Raw genomic sequence first — 23492 nt, 5'->3', positions numbered from 1 at the left:
GATTTTTCTTGTGTGGAGGCCGGGGGAAAGGAGCTGAAATTTGCCTCTTTACCAATGGCCACTCCTGAGGGAAGGTCTGTGTGATTTTCACTCCAGGGGAATCTAAGAGGTGGGAGTTCCCTTGCAAGTGCAGAATCGCTGTGTTTCTGAAGGAGCCTAAACAGAGAGGTTGGAGCATAGACACGGTACATAAATGAGTTGTTTAGTCTCGGCTAACCAGTCACTGAGTCCGGTGGCATTGGTCTTGGCAATGAGAAGTCATGGTTAGAAGGCGGTGGAATTTAAGCATATACTTTCCCACGCATAGATGTGATCGTCTTTGCAGCCATCAAGTGCTCTATAGCAAGAAGAGCTTGAATTGAGCCGTTGCTACTCTTAGCTTTTGTTTTTGCTTTCGGTCATTTCCCATGCCCCTAGAAAAAGTATTGGGAGCTCTCTGAATGCACATTTACAGCCTGGGGTGTCCCATCTGCCCATCCCTAGACGGTTGGATTCCTGGAACTTGTTTGCATTAGAAACTGCTTTCCTATGTCAGAGTGAATGTGGTAGAGCCAAGGTCCTGCTTGCCTTCCCTGTGGCCAGTCCCATGGTGTGTTTGCTCTCGTGACAGCTTGGGCACTTGTCTTCCATCCTGGTGTTGATGATGGCCTGGGTTGCCTTAGTCAGTGGGGCTGATGCACCATCAGCACGAGCTGTGCAAAGTGGAAAAAGGCACTCGGGAAGTGTCTTTCCAAGTGACTCAGCCCCTCCTCAGGGCGGCTGCTAGTTGCTCATTTATCTCTCCTGCCCTCCAAAATAAGCCTAGCACAGCTTTTTTTTAAAGAGACCTAAATGCATTCCATTGGCATCTGGGAGCTTGTGGGATCTGGTTTCAGCATCAGAGGAAGGGAGGATATGGCTGACAGAGGCTGGGTCCCGGCACCCCCTCTCCGCAGACCCCGGAGCTTGGATCCTGGCCGAGGCCTTGTTTTTGTTGGAGAAACGTGGGTGGGAAGCAGAAATGAGACTGGGACCCTGGGAAAATTCTGTTAGTGGGTTCAGCACCTCCAGGACGACAGAGAAGCGGGCCTGTGCCAAACACTGGGGAGAGCGCTGGAGAGTCTGCATGCTGGGGTCACAGAGGCCTTCCTGCTACACCATGTGAGGGGTCTGGGGTATGTGGAAGGCCCAGGGCTCTGTAGCTGTGTTTGAAGACGTTAGAGACCACTCTGGGGCCTTTTAGCTGATGCATATTTTGGATGTCTCCAGGCCAGCAGAGGAAACTCGGGCTGTCCTGGCAGGGGAGGGGAGGGGAGGAGCGCCTCGTGGGTTTGGACTGCAGCATCTCTGTCCTCGTCTGGATTTCCAGTGCGTGTCCACAGCCCCAGGGGCTACTGTTGGAATCTGGCTCTGGCCATGAGAATGTCATGGCTTATTTTTCTGGCTTATGAAAGAACTATGATCAGTCTTTTAGTTTGTATAGAGAACAACTCTCCCCAGTGTCCACTCTGAAACACGTGTGCTTTTACAAAAGCAGTTACACACAGACAACCAACAAGCTAGAATCCTAGTTTCTTAATAAGATGGAATTTGAGAGACCCGTGAGCCAGCCTCCTACCTACATCCCCGCCCCCCACGCCCTGCCTGTATACGAGGGCCTGCTGGGGGCTGGGGGGCCGTCCAAGCTCCTGCCCTGAAGGAGCTCCCATGTCTGGTGGGGAGATGAAAGTGCAAGCAGCTCTCTCTCCAATGTGCATGGGAGGTGCAGGGCAGGCGTGACACCCGGCGTGTTGTGAGACCCTGGGCAGAGGTGTTAATGCAGCCCCGGGTCAGGGAACTTCCAGGAGGAGGTAACACTGAACGGCTCCTAAAGCAGCAGTGGGCAGAGGGCACAGGCAGGAGAGCGGGCATCACACCCTGGAGGGACGCCTGGCCGAAGCTGAGAGCAGAGGAAAGAGAGGTGGTGGGTGAGCGGATTGTGCAGGGCAGTGGAAGCCAGTGAACAGTGTGGGTGGGGAGCGGGGGGAGGTCTGGGCTCGGTCCTTTTGCGGGCAGCATGAGCTTGAGGAGCGCCTCCCCCAGCTCAGGCCCACATCCTCGAAGCCTCCCATCGGCTCGGCTTGTCCCTGCTCAGCCCCCTGGGGTCTGCCTCCCTCCACCTTCTCCTTTGGCCCTTTTTGCACACTCGCGGGATCTTGTTTCTTCACAGCAGCAGTTAAGACCATCGGGCACAATATTTTTCCGTCCCCACTACTACCCCCACAAGCCACAACTATATCCAGCTCCAGATCCTCACTTCCTCCGAGGATGAAGTGTCCTGACCAAGGCTGGCCCTGCCACCTGTGCCCATGACCACCTCCTCTGCATAGACTTCTCTCCATTGGCCTCTCCTCAGAGACCTTCAGTCTGTCCCTCTCCACCAACACTTTCCTCTGAGTTTGTACGCATGCTCCAATCTTTCCCATTCTAAAAATACTGCTTATTTCCATGTCTTCATTTCTTGGTCCCTGTCTTCCTCCACCCAAAAACTGATTAACACGGTCTCTGTTTTTCTCACTTCCCGGTGGCCACTCTGCCTCCTTCACCCCACCGGCAGCCTTGCCAAGTCTGGTGGATGCCGTCCAATTCTGATTTTATTGGGACTCTGCTGCACTTGGCATTATTGGCTCTTCCTTCCTGAAAGTCTTGACCGCCAGGACACCGCACTCTACTTGTTCTCCTGGATCTTTCCCAGGATCCCTTCCTGAGCCCCCACCCTATTGCTAGAGACTGAATCTTTGTGTCCCCCCCACCCCCAAATTCATGTTGAAATCCTAACCTCGGGTGTGCTATATTAGGAGGTGGTAGGTGGAGCCCTATGAATGGGATTAGTGCTCTTACAAAAGAGTGCTCTCCTGCCCCTCTGCTGTGTGAGGACACAGTGAGAAGAGAGCTATCTAGAACTCGGAAGCAGACCAGGCACTGAACCTGCCAGCACCTTGCTCCGGGACTTGCGTCCAGAACTGGGAGAAGTACATGTTTGCGGTTTCAACTACCCAGTATATGGTATTTATCTTACAGAAGCCCCAAAGGATTAAGACATTATCTTCAGTTTCTCTTTCTAGCCTGCCTCTTAAAAACCCTTCTGATATGCCCTCAACCCCCCATCTCTTAGGTGGCAGTTGAGATAGGCTACGCCACATTCTGAGGATTCCCCAGTGCGTGCCCAGTCCAGCCCTTCTCTCACAGCCCCTGGATCCCGCGGCCTGGTGAGCCACTCCATCCAGACAGGGCAGGGGCATCTTAGGCTGTGCGTCCTCTTCCACAAACCTGCCCCCTCTGTGCTTCTGTGTTGGGAGTTGGTGGCTCAGCATCTTCCAGGAGCTCCGGTGTCTCTTCTCCCATTCATCTTCCACATCTCAAGATGTCTTAAGATTTTACTCCTCAACATTGCTCTCATCTGCCTCTTGCTCCCTGACTCTGCCACCAGCACTGTGCTTCCTAACTGGTCTTCCTGCCCTACTTCTTCATAGGACGTGATTTCACCTTTATGTTTGACCTTTCTAGACATGAGGTGTGTACTGTGCCCTTAAGGTGCTACATTCCCACATGTGAACAACTCTAATTGCTAGAAGGTCTCTCTTTGCTTTGAGTCAAAATCTGTGTACCTGCAGTATCTACCTTATTCTGCAGTTAAACGGGCATGACAGCCCTTCAGGTGCATTTTTTCCTCCCATTATTGTAGGCATGTCTGTTTTGAGACCAAATTGGTTGGTATGAGTGAACACCTAGAAATAAAACAGTATGTGGGGGAGGGTAGGGGGTGATGCTGGATGAGTTTCCTTAGGGAGTTGAACCAAGTCTGTTTGACCATCATCTAGGCATGGCAGTAGCCCAAGCCTTCAGCTATTTCCACATAGCCCTCATGTTTTCTTTAGGTCTGCTCTATACGGACTAAACATTTCCAGTGCTATATATACTTTGGGAGACTTGGATTCTAACTAATATTCTCTAAGTCTGAGCAAATCATGAACATTCAGGGCCTTGGTGATGTTGACTCTTGTGAGATCTAAATCTTCTTCCTGCCTATATAACTCCGGGAGCATCGTACATATTCATGTCCGATGAATCTGAGTTGTATTGTTTTTAGGTGTCTTGTTCCTCTCAAGTTCAGCTGCTATTTTCCTGTTTCTGCCATGACATCTGGCATGGTGATTGTGTTTCTCAACAGCTTGTTAAACGAGATATGTGGGTGTCGAGTGCTTTGAGCTCCTCTTGGAAAAATACACCTTTAAAGTGATGTGTGTCGGGGCCCCTGGGTGGCGCAGTCAGTTAAGCGTCTGACTTTGGTTCAGGCCATGATCTCAGTGGTTCGTGACTTCGAGCCCTGTATCAGGCTCTGTGCCTGGGTGCCTGGAGCCTGTTGTGGATTCTGTGTCTCCCTTTCTCTCTGCCCCTCCCCTGCTCACGCTCTGTTTCTCTTGCTCTCAAAAATAAATAAACATCCAAAAAGATAATAATAATAAAGTGACGTGTGAGTTCTGTGTTGGAAGTGGTAGAGTCAATGCTTGGCCAAAACCCATCTTGTGATGAATTGTTTGGTTTAACTGAGAACCTACTGTGTACTTAGCCCTGACATACGATTGCTTTACCCCAAAGCAGATGTCTGAGACAGTTATTAGTCATGGTATGTTTTTGGAGAGAGAGAATTTGGAAAGTCATCTATTCTACACCCCACGCTGGAAGGGTTTCTGACTCTTTGGATTTTCCTCTGTGTGTGTTTGGCATTTCTTGTTTTTCTTTCCAGTTAGATCTCCTAGTGTCTTTCAGCCATGATGCATTTTGTTTATTCATTCATTGTCCCATTCATTCAAGATGAATTAAGAAAAGGATGGTACAGGGGCGCCTGGGTGGCTCAGTCGGTTGAATGTCCGACTCTTGATTTTGGCTCAGGTCATGATCCTAGGGTCATGGGATCAAGCCCCGAGTCAGGCTGTGCACTGAGTGTGGAGCCTGCTTAAGATATTCTCTCATATTCTCTCTCTCTCTCCCCCCACTCCCCCTTACGCATGTGCTCTCTCCCACGTGCTGTCTCTCCCTCTCTAAAAACAACAAAATAGAAGGATGGTACAGTTGACCCTGAACAATCCCCTGCGTAAAGTCCACATAAATTAACTGCCAACAGCCTACTGTTGACTGGGAGCCTAACGTAAACGGTCAATTAATGCATATTTTATATGTTATATGTATTATACAGTGTGTCCTTACAATAAAGTAAGCTAGAGAAAAAAATGTTATTAAAAAAACCATAAGAGAAAATACATTTACAGTACTGTATGATATTTGCCCCCCAAAATCTGCATATAAGTGGACCTACACAGTTCTAACCTGTGCTGTTTGAGGGTCAACTATATTTTAATTAAATTGGTTTTGATTTTCTGATATTCTTCAAGTTTATCTATTTATTTTTGAGAGAGAACATGCTTGTGAGCAGGGGAGGAGCAAAGAGAGAGGGAGAGAGAGAGAGGATCCTAAGCAGACTCTACTCTGTCAGCATGGAGCCTCACGTGGGGCTCAAACCCACAAACCGTGAGATCATGACCTGAGCCAAAATCGAGTCGGATGCTTAACCGACCCAGGCGCTCTGATTTTCTGATATTCTTATTGAAGAGCAAATAGGGCATCTATTTTGGTGAACAGCTATTTTCCACCAGATCACTCGTAATTTGGGTTAAGATGAATTAACAAGGTTGAATGACCAGTGGGAGAGATTTCCGGTTTGGAGCTCCTCACATTCTGAACTTTGGTCAGCTGGTCTTCAAACCCTCATCTTGGGGTCTGCCCTATTAGCCAGGGTTAGTCTTGTTTATCCTTTCCCCATAGATGTTAACAAAGCACTGCTCTCATGGAATGAAATCTCGCTGCCAGACCCAGTGATTAATATTTCACTTGCATTATCTCATTTAGCCTGTGTGCCAACCTAGTGAGAGAAGTGGTATCGGAAGTTGAGGACATGGTTCATGGGAGCAAAGCAGTTTACAGAGGGGGTGGCATAGGTCGCCTAGTACTCAACTTTTCATTTGAAGCCTCTTATTCCACTGACCCACTAAATGGTTAGGTGCAAACAAGGACTTTCAGCCTTCATCCTAAGTGTGCCAATCTGATTTCTCGTTGGGAGGAATCAGAAAACAGGGCTGCCTCGTGGGGATGATTTGGATGTTGCCCCTCCGCAGGCTGCTCTAGGAAGTCATCATCTAAATTAGATCTAGAGGGGAAGGTACCCCCAGAGCTTTCAGGGCAAGAGGCTAACAAATGGCTACAAATGGCTTGTTGAAAATCTCATTTGTGTTTCAGTTTATCTTTTCCCAGGGAAAGATGAGACCCCCTTGGAGCTGAGCACTGAGTGAGTCCATGGGTAAATCATGCTTTGTCAAGAGGGTAGAAACATGATGGGCAAAGCCACCAAGGCAGGTAGCTGGGAAAGGAGCTCTTACAGTGTAATGAGCATGTTGAGCAGTTTCTCGCATGTGTAGGTAACTATTGTGAAGGGGAGCAGCCGCGAGGGTTGGTGTTGGGTGTGCTGCATTCGGTCCAACTTCCAATTCCTCCTGCAGTTTTTAGACTGATCGGTCTCCTGTGAAAAATAATTTTCAGTCCCTTGGTGTTCCATCAAAATAAAGCTAGGCATCAAAAGCAGTAACTTCATGATCCTGCAAGATGGAAAGGTGTAGAGACCTTGCCTAGAGAATGATGGGTGATAAAAGGTAACAGGGATTGAACATGTAGGGGAGCTGTGCACACCGATCAGAATAATCCTAATGCAATTAGGTAAGCCTGGGGGGATAAAGCTACTGCTACGCCTAGGGCGTGGGCTGTGGTAAGACTCCAGTGTGCATAATGTAAAATTAAACTAGTCTTTTTCATTCACACACATGGAAAGCCAAATGTTATTGGAAACTTCTCAGAACCTTGATAAACAAGGAGTTCCACAGATGTTCTCTTCATTTTTCCTATTTATGGTTTATGAGCCTCTTTTTGTAATACTTGATAAGGTTTGATAATGAATAAAATGAAATCTCTTGGATTTGGGCTCTTGAGGGATTTTGATGTCAGTTTCCTGTCTGTGCTAGGGTCTGATGGCCCTCGTATGATCATTTGTCTGTGAAAAGAAAAATCACAGGTAGTAGGAAAATGAAGCATCTTAATTTAATAGCAAATTGCAAATCTGTTTTTAATGGCACTGGAGTAAAAATCTGGTGTTGAGTGTGATAAATTATGCAGGTTTAATTATAAAATGGTAAAATGGCATCAAAACCCATCTGCAGAATCTTTTCTGAAGATGAGATTCTTTCTAGGATTTGGAAAGGAGAAAGTATGTCATCAAGGTACTTAAAATTAACATCAAATTAATTGAAGTGTTTCAGAATGCTAAAACTCACTGAAATTTTATGAGGTATCTTTGCTACCGATTCCTTTCTCGGAAGGGGCCAGAAGCCCTCGCTGACTTCAGATAGGATAGAGAACTCCGAGACCTTCGGCAAAACTGCTTGTGGCTGTTTGCTGTACGTTCTCTAAAGATGTCTTGTCCCCTCGGAGCGGCCGTAACCCCTGTCAGGCCATGGAGCTGTTCTTTCTCGCGTCTGCGTCTCCCGTCAGACCTAGTCCAGGACGCCAAGTAGCACAGTGGGCGCTCAGTAGGCCTTCGGGTTTAATCGGTGGCACAGTTTTCCAGTGACTATCAAGCTCTTGATTTGCAACTGACCTCCTGATTGTTCCTGCAGAACTTTGGCCAAGAAGGTGAGGTAATAGGAGGCCCCGTGTTCCAGTGGCTATCAGACTCTTGATTTAAAAGTAACCTCCTGGCTATTTGTGCAGCACTTTAGCCGAGAGGGTGTAGTGTGTGTGGACAGAACTGCCTACAGAGCCTGCTGCGCTGAGCTTTAATGTGAGGATTGAAAGGAGCAGGCTCCGAGGCACAGGACCCAAGTGAGACCAGAGGTCCCCACTGTCAACAGCCCGACACTTAAAAGGTGCTCAGGGTCTCTCCCTTCTAGCCAGAGAGCACCTTGGTATGAATTCGAATAAGGCACCTTTCCTCGGGATACTTGATTGCCATCCACCAGGCATCCGTTGCAATCAGTATGGAAATTTTCTCTGCCACGTAAGAAGGGCACCTGCTTAGATGTAATGCCACTGTGCTGTTTGTGTACTGGAGCCCACGGCCAGGCCACTTGTGTGTCCTCCTGCAGGGGGGACCAGGCCAAAATGCCCAATTGCCCGTGCCACCATTGGCTTTTATCTAACCAATAGGATAGTCAAAATTTTAATTTGACCTGTTTTTTTCCCTCTTGGGACTTTTATTTACAAAGTTAATGGTTTATTTAATAACTAAAGCTTTTGGCTTTAATTACAGTTATTAGCACGGAAGTTGTATTTGTCTAGCCTGGCGCCCAGTAGGAAAAGTTGCATCCATAAATTGAAGCCCTTCTTCATTTACCTTTGGAGTAATAATAAAACATTTTTAGGCAAGCCATAGGCCAGTGAGTGTCAATAAAAGGTGGCAGAGAAGCCAGTATACAAATTGTTTCACATGGAGGCTTGAAGGTTAACTATCTTCAAACGCTACCTTCTCTCCTGCCCTTGTACCTCAGATGAAAACATCTGAGGGAGCCTGCAAAATGTTGCTGGGCTTAAAGCTTGGGGAGAACTGGATTTTCATTTTTCGGCCTGTGGGCAGGGTTAAGAGTGGCAGAAGTGATTGGGATTTATTCATCCTGTGGGTTCATGATCAATTTATGCAGGTGTTCAATGGTAAAAATACCAACTGGATCTCTACAAGCCCTTGATATACTTTGGAATTTGGTTATAAACTAGTCCACTGCTTGCAGTTCAACACAGGGCAGGGACTTGAAGGGGCAGAGTTTCTGACATCTTCAAAGAATCTCATTGTTAGGCAGATTTACTTGCAAGGTGGTCCTGTCACAGACTTAGAAAGGCTTCAGAAGGCTCTGCGCAATGGTTATCCAGTGTATGTTTTTTTCTGAGTGGGAGCTCTTTGTCCTTGTACGTTCAGGTTTTGTTAGGGATTGCAATGATGCAGGTTCCGAGGCAGCACAGGCTGGGTTCGAGATGAGGGTCTGTCGTTTTGGACTCCTGCATGGTCCCAGCCTGGGTCACCTGGTGGCTGTTCAAGGCACGTTCCTGAGGGGTTTCCCACCAGCTCGCAGGAGGACACGGTCTTCGCTCAGAAAATAGACCAATTTGGTATGATGCTCTACAACGTCAGTCGCACTTACAATTTTGGTTGTGATCATCTGGATGAGATTTCTAGAAAACTGTGACCTGAGCAGTGGTTTGGTGCCACTTGATCAGAGGCCTGGACTGTTGTTGACCTCTCCCTCAACTGAATAAACCATCCAGGGCAGAAGAAAGGAAGCTTTTGAGAACCGGTAGCATGCTGGGTGCTGTGGCCTGACACTCCTGACTGGGATAGAATAGCCCAGAAGCTTGCTCCCTCCCTCCCTCCCTCTCTCTTCATTTTCTCTCCCCCTTGCCTTCTTTTCATGCACAGATTTCCTTCTTCCTTTTTCTTTTTCTTCTTTTTTCAGTTTATTTTGAGAGAGAGAGAGTGCACACATGTGTGAGCAGAGGGGAGGGGCAGAGAGAGAGGGAGAGAGAGAATCCCAAGCAGGCTCCACACTGTCAGCACAGAGAATGACCTGGGGCTCGATCTCACAAATCATGAGATCATGACCTGAGCCGAAATCCAGAGTCATACTCTTAACCGACTGAGCCACCCGGATGCCCCCTTCCCTCTTTTTTTTTATTTCAAGCAAGTTAATTGCCAGCCTTGATCATAGAATGGATGGCTAGAAAATCAGCTCAGTTTTAAAAATTCAACAAAAAACATCCTTGACTAAACATCCAAGGCCCTGAAGGACACATAATCTCTGTACCAGGACTTCTCAGTCTTGTGCACGTGACAATTTCTTGCACACTCACACTGCCACTCTGTCCCGTGTACTATGGACAGCTGAGGCAGCTGGAGCTAGCCAGGAGCACTTGCTAATACAGGCCTGCAAAGTGCTTGCCACCAGGGAAAGTGCCTTCTCACGTGTGGTCAGTGTCACATGCACAGATGGAACCACTGTTCAACACTATTCAAAACCCCCAAACTATCAACTTAGAACTGAAATAAAGAATAACCTGTGCATGAATAGAAATTGGTTGTTCCAACTCCTAGCTTTTTTGTTCCATTAGAACTAAATTCTCAAAGGCCAGATACCTCTAAAACCTTCTGATGGATTTTATAATTCTTTTTTTTTTTTAACTCTTTAGTGAAGTAACTTACTATTTTTGCAGCTGAGAGTCCTCTTTGAAAGGGTGTTCAGATTCTACATTGTTTCCAGCGAATGCCCGCTGTGTGCCAGGCACAGTGCTGGTGCCGGGTGCTCTATGTGCCTTAGATCAGGTCGTCCTGCGAAGTGAGAACTCTTACTCGCTTGGTGCATACAGAAACAAGTTAAGCGAAGTCTAGAAAGATGGCCAAGATTCCCTGTTCTTGAGCAACCTCCAAATGTTCTTTTTCTCCCCACCCAGTGGCAGGAAGCTGCCACACAGAGGGTAAGAAGGCAAGCTTGGCTCCAGTCAGTAAGTGTTTACGGGGCACCCGCGGTGTGCCAGGCACGAGGCTAGGCTCTGGGAGCCAAAGGGAAATATGGCGTGGCCTCTGTCCTCAAAGAGCTTGTGTCCCGCGGACCATACTGCCTCATTGCCCAGCATTCATTAGTGGATTCCCTGCCCCGCTTAGATAAAAACAGATTGGCTTAGTTTGGCCTTCAAGGCCCCTGCCTGCCTCATCCAACTCCCCTCCCTCTTCTCCCCATTGCCCAGCCTGGGCTCCAGCCCCTGCGTCCTTAGAACCTCTGCAGGTATGTCGCTGCTGATTCACAGACCCCCACTGCAAAACAGCAGTGCCCTGGCCCGTCTCCCCCACCGTCAAGCCTCTACCAGTTATTTTGCAGATATCCACAAGGGGTCCTCACATAGGCATCCATCCATAGCCCTTGTGAACTGGGCCTTCTAGCAAATTCAGACCTGGATCCCGGTATGCGGTGTCCGTATGTGGCAAAGGTGGTGGTTCACTTCACTGGGGTTAAATGAAAGCCATTCAAAGCTGAGGGGTCTGGGAGGATAGGGCATGAAAGGGTCCGTGTCCCTCATGAACCAGGTCTGAGCCCTGGGAGAGTAAAAACCAGGCATAGGAGCCCATGAAGTTTTTTGTGGGGGTGCTAAGAAAGACTCTGGATCTCATGTCAGCCCTTGCTAGGGCACCCCTTGACTAAGGTCTCCAAGCCAGGAGTGTGGGATAGTCTGCGGCATGTAAGTGCAGAGTGTATGACCAGAGATGAGGGTAGGGAGATTGTTACGAGGCCATTGCAGAAGTTCTGGGAGAACAGAACAGAGCAATCTCAGTCGGAATCAGAGTGGGTGTCGGTAAGGGATAGAATCAGGAATTTCTTGACTGATAGAAGCCAGTGTTGAGGGTTTGGGTTTGGGTGAGTTTGGGTGATGAGGACAGAGGAGGTGCCAGTGACTAGGAAAGGGGGAGAGAAACAAGCTTTGCAGAGATGAATTCTATTTATTCATACTGACATCCAAGTTCTAGAATGGATTCTGGTCAGTTTCCCTGCCTTGGCACCCACCATACGGGCTTGCGATAGAGATTTGTCCATCATCTGCACACTTCACAAGTCTCAGAACTGGCCTTGTGCCCCCAGCCCCAGCCTGGCCATTCTGCCTACTGCACCTGGATTACTCTGTCTAAAAGCATCTTTTTTTTTTTTTTTTTTACCTGTTGCCTTCCTAGCCAGAGATTTTCAGTGACACTCTCTCCATCTGGAGTGTGAAGGTTTAGTCCCTCAGCCTCCAGTGTCCTACTCCCCTCTATCCAATCCTGCCCTCCTGGATCAGGACTCCTTTGGCACATGTGACAGGAGTCCAGGGCAAACTAGCTTAGGTCACAAGGGGATTTTGCTGGTTAATGGAGTCAGCTGGGGCTCAGGGATGTGTGCACCACTGGGACCCACCTTCCATCTCCTGATCCTCTTCTCCTTGCACACTCATTTCATTCTCCACCCAATTGGCTCCACATGGTGGGTCAGCATGAGGTGTAGCACCACTATGCTTCTAGCCTCATGACGTTTTCATTCATTCAGTCTTCTTCATTCAGTTCCACTTAGAAAAATCCTGGGACTAACTCTAGCTGGGTCAGCCAGTCAGCCACGATGCCCAGGAAGGTGGGGTCTGAACCACATGCTTGGAGAAAAGATGGAGTGTGTGTGTGTGTGTGTGTGTGTGTGTGTGTGTGTGTGTGTGTGTGTGTAAAACCTCTGCCTGCTTCAGACCTCCTCAACCAGAACCTCCATCTGACCAAACCCAGCTGCTCTTAGCTCAAATGCCCCAAATATCCTTCCTCTTCTCAGGTTTTATCTTCAGGGTCCGATCCTGATCCCACCCCCCACCCCCATGCTCTCATCCTACCCCCCCCCCGGCCCCTCCCACGGCATGGGGCTTCAGTGACTTTTCTCATTTTGACAGGGGAAAACCTAAGGACAGCGAGGCAGAGTAACTCAGCCAGGCTCCAGAGCAGGAAGGCAGGGATAAGATCCAGGCAGTGCTTCTCCAGAGCTCAGGGATGAGTTTAAACCGTTTCTCTGTGTGTGGTCGTCCAAGAGACTGTGCCTTCCTAAGGGTAGGGACCAGGGTGTCATCCCCCGCTGGCAATTAGTTTGGCAGATTGCTTGGTCACGATTGCTAATGGCCATGAAATGGTGCTTTTCCAGTCTTTCCCTTTCTACCTTTAGCCCCTGGGACTAGGGACAGGATCTTTCCTGGTGATTTGCACAATTTAAAATTCTGTGGGAACCGGGAAGGTTTTCTTAGAGAGAGGGACAGAGTAAAATAAATATTAATTATAATGCAGATGACATCTTTTTCTAATCCTCTCCACTGTCTCCTACATACAAATAAGTGTCATGCCTTCTCTGGGGTTTTCCCACAATTTACTGCATGCACACCCTCCCTCGTCCCCAAGCTTAAGAACACAGACCTCCTCCGAAGAGGCAGGGTCCTATTGTTGTGCCTGATTTGAAATGCAGGCTCTAATGTCAGGCAGCCCTTGGGAGAAGAGACCCTGGGCTCCTTTCCTCCTGGGCTGGAACAGCTTTTTCTTTCTGGGAAAACTGTTGAAATTTGGGTTTCCGTGTTAATCAAGGTTCCCAGCACGTCTGTGGAACTGGCTCAGCACGTCCAGAATATGTTTTCCAACCATCTCCCGGGCCCTGGCTATTCCAGCCTGTCAAGAACAGACTTGCTGGGGCTGTGTGGGGCCGCAGAGATGTTCATTCCAGATTCAGAGTGATAGGCATGATTTTTGGAGCCGGCTGCAGCAAGCTGGGACTGGTTCTGGCTTTGTAACCGGACCAGAGGTGCTGGGGCAGGCGGGCTGTGCGAGGCAGCCCGTGGACATTCATGCAGGCAGCCGGCTGTTTTCCTTCACTGCTTCCCTCCCAAACCCCCAACCCCTACACATCCATGCACCAGACTGAAAACACCTCTGATGTGAACTGTCCCTTTTATATAACCAGATGAGTAGCATTCTTATATGTCTGTCATAACAGGTAACAGTGCTGTGTCCTGGGTTATGTTCTAAGTGCTTTACGGATATGGATCCCTTTCATCCTCACTAACACCCCATCACAAACTGTTAGCCCCATCTCTGCAGACCGGGAGCCTGAGGCTTCTGCAGAGCAGTAAAGTTATTTAAGCAAAACCACACAGCCGGTCAGTGGCCAGTGGCCTGTAGATGGAGGGCGAGGGCCGGCTATGCTTAAACACCGTGCTGTAACATCTGTTGACATCAGAGTTATTAAAATGCTGGCAGTAAGGAAGATGTAGCTAGACTCAGATTCCCCTGAAAAGCAACAATTATGGTAACTTAGGAATTTTCTAACTAAACTTGAATTTGGGTGGACAAGTGTGGGCCTCCTCCACCCCCTGCATTTGCCTGAGTTATCAGTTTACCCGCCTCACCCCAGACCCCAGAACTAATGGCTGAGAGAACACGAAATTTTAGAAGTGGAGCCATGTGAGTGGGAAACCATGATATAGTAGTTACTAAGCTTCCCTCCCTTTCTTTACTGCTCAAATTACTACTTAATTTGTGTTCATAGCACCTTTTCTTATACCCTGAGTCCCCCCAAAAGAACCCTTCAAATTTCTGGTGGGTGCAATTCAGGCAAGCCACAGAACAGGAGACATGGGACCTGCCTGTGTCTTTCTCTCGTGGCGGCCATGGGTGGACGTGGTGGCTCGAATGAACCTGGCAAAGCTCATGGGGAGAATGTTCTTGAACCAAACCCGGGAGCGTCTCTTTCTCTGGAGGGTACACCCCAGCTACTGTGTAGGGTGGAGCTCAGGATGGAGGGATCGGGAGCCCCCGCTGGAGCAGAAAAACTCGAGTCAGGGCCAAGCCTCTGCCACCTCCTTTCCTTAAGATAAGAAGCTCTGGAAACAAAGAATCAGACCTGCCTTCTAGGAATGAAGTTCAAATTCAGGGGTGAATAGCTAGAGAATCTGAGCATGGAGAAAAAGTCGTGTTACTATGATGTGGTTGTTTATAACTTTTATAGCATCTTTGTGAGATACTGATCGTTCAGGAGTTTTCTTGCTGGTGGTGGAAGAACATAAAATCCAAAGGGCCAGTGAGTGCTGCATTTCCATTCAGTGGAAACTGTCTGAGAGAGCCCAGATATATTGTACTTGCTCTGGGGTGTCACGATGCCCTGTGTCACAGATGCCCGCTATCCCATGCTAACAGAAAACTTGAGAATGACTTGGGTCCAGCCAGTCTTTGAGGCACACTGAATTCAGAAGACGTCTGCAGAAACGAATGTGAAAGAGCTGGAAAGTATAAACTGGGAGAAAAGGCTATAGGAACTGGGACAGATTAGTATGATGTGCTTGGCTGTACTTTCCCAAGATTGGAAACCACTGGATTACTGGGACCTGTACTTATTCTTCCGGCCCCTCTATGATGCATAATGCTGGGCCGTGCGTGAGATAGCAATGCATGTGACTGTGTGTGAGCAGGAACTTATCTCTTTTGGACTTTGCTCAGAATGTAATCTAAGGCAGGCCAGGAGGATCCTTGGGTCACTAGTGGAATCAGTCAGAACTTCAAAGGGGTGGCCACACCGATGGGGTAAAACCATTGCCAAGGGCAGAGGTACTCCTGTGTTACCCTAAATTGCTAGAGTTTATTTTGTGGCCCCAAAGACCCAGAAACTTAACTGAAATGGCTGCATTTTGGGGCAGAACCTCATCTTTCCTCCAGATGGCAGCAGTTAAGTGGAAGGGTACACTGTTGGTACATGTTCTGGTTGTTTGGGGCAAATTGACAGAATTCTGCCAAATATCCCACTCCCATGGTTGGTGACCTTTCCTGTGAAGCACGAATGTCATTCTTTTTTCTTTCTTTCTCTTTCTTTCTTTCTTTCTTTCTTTCTTTCTTTCTTTCTTTCTTTCTTTCTTTCTTTCTTTCTTAAGCCTATTTTTTTTTGAGAAAGAGAGTACTCATGAGCCAGGGAGGAGCAGAGAGAGAGGGAGGGAGAATCCCAAGCAGGCTCTGAGCTGTCAGTGCACAGCCCGATGTGGGGCTCCATCTCACAAACTATGAGATCATGACCTGAGCTGAAACCAAGAGTCGGATGCTCAACCAACTAAGCCACTCAGGCGCCCTGAAGAATACCATTCTTGGTCCCCAAGGAGCACAAATATCAGTCATGGTGTTCTCAAATATACAAATGGATACATTTTGCCAGATTTTCCTACATGGTCACCTCTCACCAACCATGAGTATAACAGTACTCCTATATAGTGGCACAATCATAGCTGGTAAGGGCAAGTCTCATAAAATATAGGCCCTTAGGAAAAATAATAAAATTTGCAGTAATCTGTGTGACTAAAAAGAGTTGTGAAATTTCTAGAAGGCATTCACCCCCCCCCCCCCTCCGCCCTGCAAATAATCATGAGGATGGGCATATGGGGGTGATTTTTGAATTGCCTTGTTCAGCTAGCCGTTTGAGACATGGTGCCCACAGCATCTGCTGAGGCAGAAGCTCCCAGAAGCCAACCTGGCTCTTTGTAATGTAGTAGAAACAGCTGTCACTGGCTTGAGATGAAGACCCCTTGAGATTGTTTGCTAGCTCTGGATCTGTCTCCCTCCATCCCTCCCTCTCCTACCCTCCTTATCTCCCACCCTCTCCCCACCCCCAAACCATGAATCCAGTCAGTTGTGTAAACTCCTAACTTTTCACAAATTATGCAAGAGCTTAAGGGCATAGTGTTTGAAGTCTGGTGCTCCGTCTCCAGGGAGGGTCAGTCTTACTGGCCTCCTTTCCTCTCCTCCCTCAGTACTTGCGTGTAATGCCCTGTCATGCCCCATGTCCACAGTCCACAGCAGGGGGAAGAACCACAACTGTGGTTTTCCTCTAAGGAATTAGAGTAGAAGTAACAAGATAGCAGAGTTTATATTTTTGGTAACAAATGTAAAGCAGGATTATCTCAAAATCTGGAGCGAAGGATTTGTTTATAAAATGCTAAGAAATCTTGCTGTTTATGAACGATGCTAAGGAGAGAGGGGGTAACGGGAAGTGGCCTGGGTATTGGACATCAGGAAGGAAGGAGAATGTAAAGAGAAATATGGGAACAGCTTATTGGATCCGGGTGAGTGCAGTTTCAGCGGAGGGTGACACAGAGGGTATGGCTACTGGTGACCACGTTTTCAGAGCTCAGGCCAAGAAGAAGTGGGCCCAGGCACAGCACAAGGATTTAGGCTAGATGTAAAAAGACTGTCGGGGGGGCTCAAGAGAGGCTAGGGTCACAGTATCGGTTAGGATTTTAGTTCAGCTACCAGTGACAGGAGCAACCAAACTAACAGGCTTAAACGAGACAGAAGGTCACAAGGAAGACCTGGGGGTGGGCAATCTGGGACTGTTGTGTTGACCCCACTGGGGCTTCTGCTCCCCCATTTGAAGGACGTGGCTCCCTCCTCAGGTCCCAGACGGTGCTGCCTCTCCAGTTTAGAAGTCCCACTAAGCGGCATTGTACCTTCCCTTGGTCAGAATGTGGTCATGTGGCCACGTGCCTACATTAAGAGAGGGAAGTTGAGGAATGACATCCTTTAGTTGTGTGGCCACATGCTCAGCTGATAGGGAGCTTCAAATAATTGGAAGAGGAAAAGCTCCATAACTAAGAAAAGGCCCAGACAGGCCTCACCTTGGGGTATTTGCTCATTCGGTGAACGTGGAGTGCCTAATATGTTCAGGCATTGCTGGAGGGCAGTAGGGAAGAAGGCAGATGGGTTTCTGCTATCATGAAACTTGACATCTACTGGGAAGCAAGACAGACAATAAACTACCAGTAGATGTGGCCTGGTTGACAATCTGCATTCTGTACTCAAGTCTTTCCAGTGAGCTGTCTTCACATGTACCCGTACATAATTAATGATCGATGGCAAACATCACTGCTAATGCCTGCGGGCATCTAGGTCAGCCAGCATTGGCATCTCTTTGATGCAGGTGTCTGCGCTGTGAGGAGGAGAGTGGGAGAAGGAAGCAATTAGTAAACCAGAGCCCCACTTTGAGAGCGGCCCTGCATCCTGCAGCCAGGGCCGTCCTAGGCCAACGTGCTCACAGAGACTTGAGGATAAGAATCCGGGTGTAAAATCCCAAGTCTGTTTCCTTTTTCTTGGGTGGAGAAGGATTTGGGCCTCTTCCTTTGCTAAGGTGCAGAGCGCGTGATGAAGACAATTGGGTGATCCTTTTGAGGCCAAGCTGGGGAGCTTGGGAGAACATAAGGGACATGGTTTTCCTGCTCCCATGACCTTCAGTCAGTGATCCCTGAGCCGGGTTTTGCTGGGAACTGGGCAGGGGTCCAAGTTCAGTTCACGTGTTGAAAGTAGGCGTGGACTCTAAATTAGACCTGGAGGCAGTGTTGCCCACCCAGACTTCCTGTCCTGGCCACTGCGCAGTGACCTAGATCAGTGATTCTCAAACTATCCGAGGCGAGGGACCAGTTTTTTTTAGGTTTCAATTTCCAGCCTGTCATAAAAATGAAATATTAGAAAAATGAAATGAAAAAGACCTACAACAACCCAAAGTCAGACTTCCGTTAGTAGATTTGAGAGACATAAAATTCTTCTGTCCGATTGCTCTAAAAGTTTCTAAAGGCTAACTCAGTTCCTGAATTGAAGTTTGCCAGTAGCAAAGAATTCAGGGCCGCCCCTCTCAGCCTGGGGACTGCGCTTTGGGCAGCAGTGTCCTGCGGGCTCAGAGCTGTGAGCCAGTTGAGGACTGCTGTCCTTCCCAGCTCTGTGGGAGGATGGTTCCCAAGCACAACGAGGAAGCTCTCAGGGCTCGTTTGTGCCTCCCTCCCCGCACATGTCTCTCTGGCGCCCAGTGCCCAGCTCCCCTTGTCTTTGCTACCTGAGCCGACTGATAAAAGGAACATCTTGGCCCCCTCTCCCATCACAGTCCCGGTGTGTAGGTGAAAATTTCGCTACATTCTTGCAGCTGGAGAAGTGAAAGGTCACAGCTAATTGTAATTATTATCCAGGCTCCCCTACCTGAACAGGGCTTCTGGCATATCCTGGGTTGGTTAGCCAAGCGGCCAAGTGCGGGCGGGAGGGCCTCTCCAGCCGGCTGGCCCGGCCGACCTGGGCAGGGTGGGAGGTCACCGCTGCCCCTGTGTTGCAGTTCTCCAAGGAGAGGCACGTCATGGACAGGACCCCTGAGAGGCTGAAGAAGGAGCTGGAGGAGGAGCTGCTGCTGAGCGGCGAAGACCTGCGCAGCCACGCCTGGTACCACGGACGCATCCCCCGCCAGGTACCCGCTCTCTTCCTGCCAGGGCGCGCCCCGCCGTTCTCAAACACCAGCACGCTGAGAACCCTTCCGGCTTACCCTCCAACGCCATGTCAGAGTCGGCCCCAGTTTAGCCAAACAGATAGAACACCCTAGCCCACAGAAACCGAACTTGGGCCTGTCTCCCAGGAGATCGCCGGGAAGAACTGAGGTCAGGAACCCACAGTACATCTCCACCTGCCCGGGAAGGGGATGGAGGAAAGGCAGGTGTTCCTGTGGTCCACAGACCCGGAGCGGGCAGGAGGCAGTGGCGGCAGGGTGATGACCCCGAGAGGTGAGGGGCCAGCCTGTGGTTCAGATAATTGAACTCATGGCCGGCTGCCGGCTGCCTCATACCCTTTGAACCTGCTTCTCTTTTAAGACAGTACTTTAATTTCAGGTGAAGAGAGAGTATCATCAGGGCAAGTGGCACAGAGCAGCAGGGCCACCAGTACCCTAGTGGGGCCAGCAACTATTTACCCTCCAGCCCTCCCCTACCTGGACCCCTGTCCTGGAGATGGCAGGTAGAGGAATTATAACCAGTGACCACAGCGTCCTGGCCTAGGATGTTCTCTGTGTGACTATCATTTGGGTGATAGCTGTGAATAATGTGGGGTTTTTGCTAAACAGTTTAGAAATTGAAAAAATATAAGTCCAGAATTAAGGTGTAGAATTTCTCTTGGGTTTTTATTGGAAGCTGATCTAGCCAGTCATTTACCCAGGACAACATGACAGGAAAGGGGGGGTGGGGGGGGGGGCGGTGTGTGTGGAGGGCATCACATGGTGATAATTTTTTTTCATGTAGCAGATACCTCAGCACTATCAAAGAAATAATCCTTATTCTAACTTTTTGTTTTTAGTTTAAAATTGATTGTAGAAATGCAGGGAGTAAAACAAAGAAAATTAAAAGCTCTCACCCATAATTCTCCAACCTGGAGGTAACCACTGTGAACATTTTGATATAAAGCCTCCTATGAGGCTTTGCAAGTGTGAGATCATACTGCATATACTTTTGCAGCCCACTGTCTTCATTTACTGACATATCCTGGGAGTTTTCTGCTGTTATAAAATCGTTTTAAAACCATTCTACACTGTATGTGTGTCCATCGTATGGTGCTCTGCTATTTAGTGGGCACCCTCACCAGCACCCTGTAAGATAACGACTGTGTTTATCACTGTAATTATTTCCTCAGGCCCCATTCCAAGAAGTGCAGTTTCTGTGTGAAAACGAATTTTTAAGGCCAAGATGGAATTTTAAAGTAACCATGGTAGCGTGCTATTCTAACTGTTCCAATGTTGGGATATCCTGGAAAAAATGTCAAAGTTTATAAAACTGATGACTGTCACCACCGTCCTTCTCTTTTTTGTGATCACAAAATTTGTTTACCACTTACAGTGAGTGTAAATTTTCAGTCATACATCATTTCAGGTTGTATAACTGAACACTGTGACAATAAGGTAGTTGTAGCTGACACTCTACTCCTTTAAATCTTCATAGCTACTGTGTAGGTGATACTATCCCTGTCCCACAGGTGATGTAACTGAGCCACAAAGAGATTATGTACCTGGTTCAAAGTCACTCAGTAGAGCCAGAATGCACAGCCAGGCAGTCTGGCCACAGGAACATCTGCAACACAGTAGAGAGTTTCCTTTGGCAACACAGTAGAGATCAGCATCCTCGTAGTTAATAACATTTGAGCACCTACTGTGTTCTCGGCACTGTACTAGTGCTTGCATATATTGTGTATGCAAATATATAATTCTCCCTCCCTATAACTTTGTGACGTGAGACACTGACCTGACTTTGCTACAGGCTCTCCAGCGAGTGCTGTGCCCAGAACCACACTCAGGTCTCTGATTCCACAGCGCCTGGCCTCCACCAACGTGTGGACCTCTCCTCCCCATCCACCAGGCTCCTAGATGTGGACCAAACTCCCTCCTCCCCTTGCTGGGGGTGGGGAGGGATCAGACTCCCTAGACATGAATTTTCTGCTTTGTTTTATTCTGTCACTTTACTTGCTTCGGGTCTGCCTAAATGTCATCTTCTCATGACACCCTCCTGATCAGCCTGTTGCAACGAACGGCCCTCATCCCTTCCCAGGCACTTCTTATCTCCCTTCCCGATTGACTTTTTCCTTAACTTTACAACATCGGACATACCATACCTGCTGCTTGTTTATCTTCACCAAAGTAGCAGCTCTCCACTAGATACAGGAGCTCCATGACAGTGGAGACTCTACTCTGCTTCACTCACTGCTGTAAGCCCTGTGCCTACAGTAGTACCTGGCACACAGTAGGTGGGCAGCACGTCGTTCTTAAGCGAATGAATGGGTCTTCTAAGAATTTGACGTTGGAAAAATAAAGAGCCAACTGAGGAAGAAGAGACACAATACCGTGGTCCGCTGCTGGCCCAAAGAAGTGGAGAGCGGTGCAGCTCTTAGAAGGAATGAATGTGCGCTTGCCTTTTCTACCCCTCACCATTTTGTCCCAAAGGTGTCAGAAAACCTCGTGCAGCGAGATGGCGACTTCCTGGTTCGTGACTCTCTGTCCAGCCCCGGAAACTTTGTCCTGACCTGTCAGTGGAAGAACCTCGCTCAGCACTTCAAGATCCACCGGACGGTCCTGCGGCTCAGTGAGGCCTACAGCCGCGTGCAGTACCAGTTTGAGACGGAGAGCTTCGACTCCATCCCTGGCCTGGTGCGCTGCTACGTGGGCAACCGCCGGCCCATCTCCCAGCAGAGTGGAGCCATCATCTTCCAGCCCGTCAACAGGACGGTGCCCCTGCGGTGCCTGGAGGAGTGCTACGGCACCTCCCCAGGCCGGGCCCGGGAGGGCAGCCTGGCCGAGGGCAGGTCCGGTGTGGGCAAGAGGCTGAGCCTCACCATGGGCGGCCTCCACGCCCGGGAGCAGAGCTCGACCAGGGGAAACCTCCTCAGGTGGGTCACGGCCTCATGGGGGTGGTGCTGGGACCGCGAGGGACACTCTGGACGCGCCTGCGCTTAGTCAGCCAGATGAGGAGCTCACGCGGGAAGGGAAGAACAATAAAGGATGTTACTAAGAATGCCAAGTGTGATTGGAAAAGCTGTCATGGGGCAGTGCGTGATTAGTTCCCAACTGACTTGCAGCCAAAATTAAATGAGGCAGTTGCTGAGGAAGAGGGGGAGGGTTGGCCAGGAGAGATTTGGGAAGGAAGGAGGATTCTGGCTGGTCTGAAGGCTAGGGAAAGTTCGGATAGACGCTGCGAAGGGGAGGGCGGTCCAGGTGGGGGCTCAGCAGGAGCAAGCGTGTAGTGATAGGAAAGGACAAGAGTTCCTTGGGGTAGGCAGATCGGTGGGGCTCAAGCAAAGGGCCATGTAAGGGGCTGGTAGGGGCCGGCTCAGGGAGGTGACCACAGCCCAATCACAGAGGCCTTAGAACAAGGCTAAGAGGTTTGAGGGAGCCTCAAAGACTCGACATGGTGAACAGGGTGTCCCGAGAATAGAACAGGGCAGCGATGTGTCAGAGAGGCAGGAGAGAGTTTGGAGCAGGAAGACCAGTTAGTGAGCCATGGAGGGTCAGGTTGTGCAGGGGAAGTAGAGGGAGAGCCTGGGACCTCGGCTTCCTGGGACTCTGGTATGTGTGTTGGAGAATGGCAAGTTGGAGACCACAGGAGGGCCCAGAGAAGGGGTGGACCGCGGAGGAAAAACCAGTTGCCGCATCTGAGATACGACCATAGGCTTGTTGAGTGCCAAGTGTCCAACAACATTTTGGGGGTTTGGGGGGAGAGCTCAGTCTGAAGGTGGATGAGAAAAGACCTGAGAGAGCTGGAGACATCGAGAGTCTGGGGGCTGTGGCCCGAACCTGGGCACAGGGGGAGAGAAGAGTCCAGAGAACTGGATGCCCAGCTGGGGCCCCCTGCCCTCCAATGCCAGTGGCACGTGCTGACAGAGGACCTGTTTCTCATGGAGCTGGGTGCTCGTGCCTGCTGTCTGACTGCTCCAGAGAAGGAGAGCAGGGAAAAGGCAGGCCTGGTAGGGTGAAGTCTAGCCCCAGCCGCTTGGTTACCCAGCTTCCCTTCTCCAGCTGCCTGGCATCTAAACTTACTCACTTAAACCCACATGTTTTATTCCACTCATTGGTTTTCTTTCTGGACAGGAGGAAATGTCATAAACTGTAATTTGCAGACTGCAGAAATTCAGAAGCCAAGCTCAGAACTGAGTAATACATACCAGGTCGTGTGCTCCTAGGAAGCTCTGGTAGATGTTAGTCAGTGTCTGGCTGTGGACCCTGCCTGCCTGGGCACAAATGCCAGTCTGCCACTGATCAAGCTATGTAACTTCTCTGGGCCTCGCTTTCCCTACCTGGAATGACTTGTGAGGGCTTGTGAGGGTTAAATGATTTAAGACTTGCAAAGTGCTTAGAATGATGCCGATACATAGAGAGTGCTACCTAGGGGGCGCCTGGGTGGCTCAGTTGGTTGAGTGTCAGGTCAGCTCAGGTCACGATCTCACGGTTTGTGAGCCCCACATCGGGCTCCATGCTGCCAGCGTGGAGCCTGCTTCAGATCCTCTGTCCCCCTGCCCCCTGGCCCGT

The 23492-nt window shown here is 49.2% G+C and overlaps 1 protein-coding gene across 4 annotated transcripts in view; it reads left to right on the top strand.

The window, feature by feature from the left end:
* BCAR3 (BCAR3 adaptor protein, NSP family member) overlaps window positions 1–23492 on the top strand; it is a 115953-nt gene that overhangs the window by 64411 nt on the left and 28050 nt on the right. For all 4 annotated transcript variants that reach the window (XM_040471017.1, XM_040471013.1, XM_040471014.1 and 1 more), the window contains 2 exons: window positions 18777–18905; window positions 21414–21856. In XM_040471017.1, coding sequence (XP_040326951.1) covers window positions 18777–18905; window positions 21414–21856 — 572 coding nt within the window. The remainder of the gene's footprint in view (window positions 1–18776; window positions 18906–21413; window positions 21857–23492) is intronic.

Source organism: Herpailurus yagouaroundi, unplaced genomic scaffold (assembly GCF_014898765.1).
Source record: "Herpailurus yagouaroundi ecotype Mexico unplaced genomic scaffold, PumYag 77, whole genome shotgun sequence".
Classification (NCBI taxonomy): Eukaryota; Metazoa; Chordata; class Mammalia; order Carnivora; family Felidae; genus Herpailurus; species Herpailurus yagouaroundi.
This window is presented reverse-complemented; position numbering and strand designations above follow the sequence as displayed.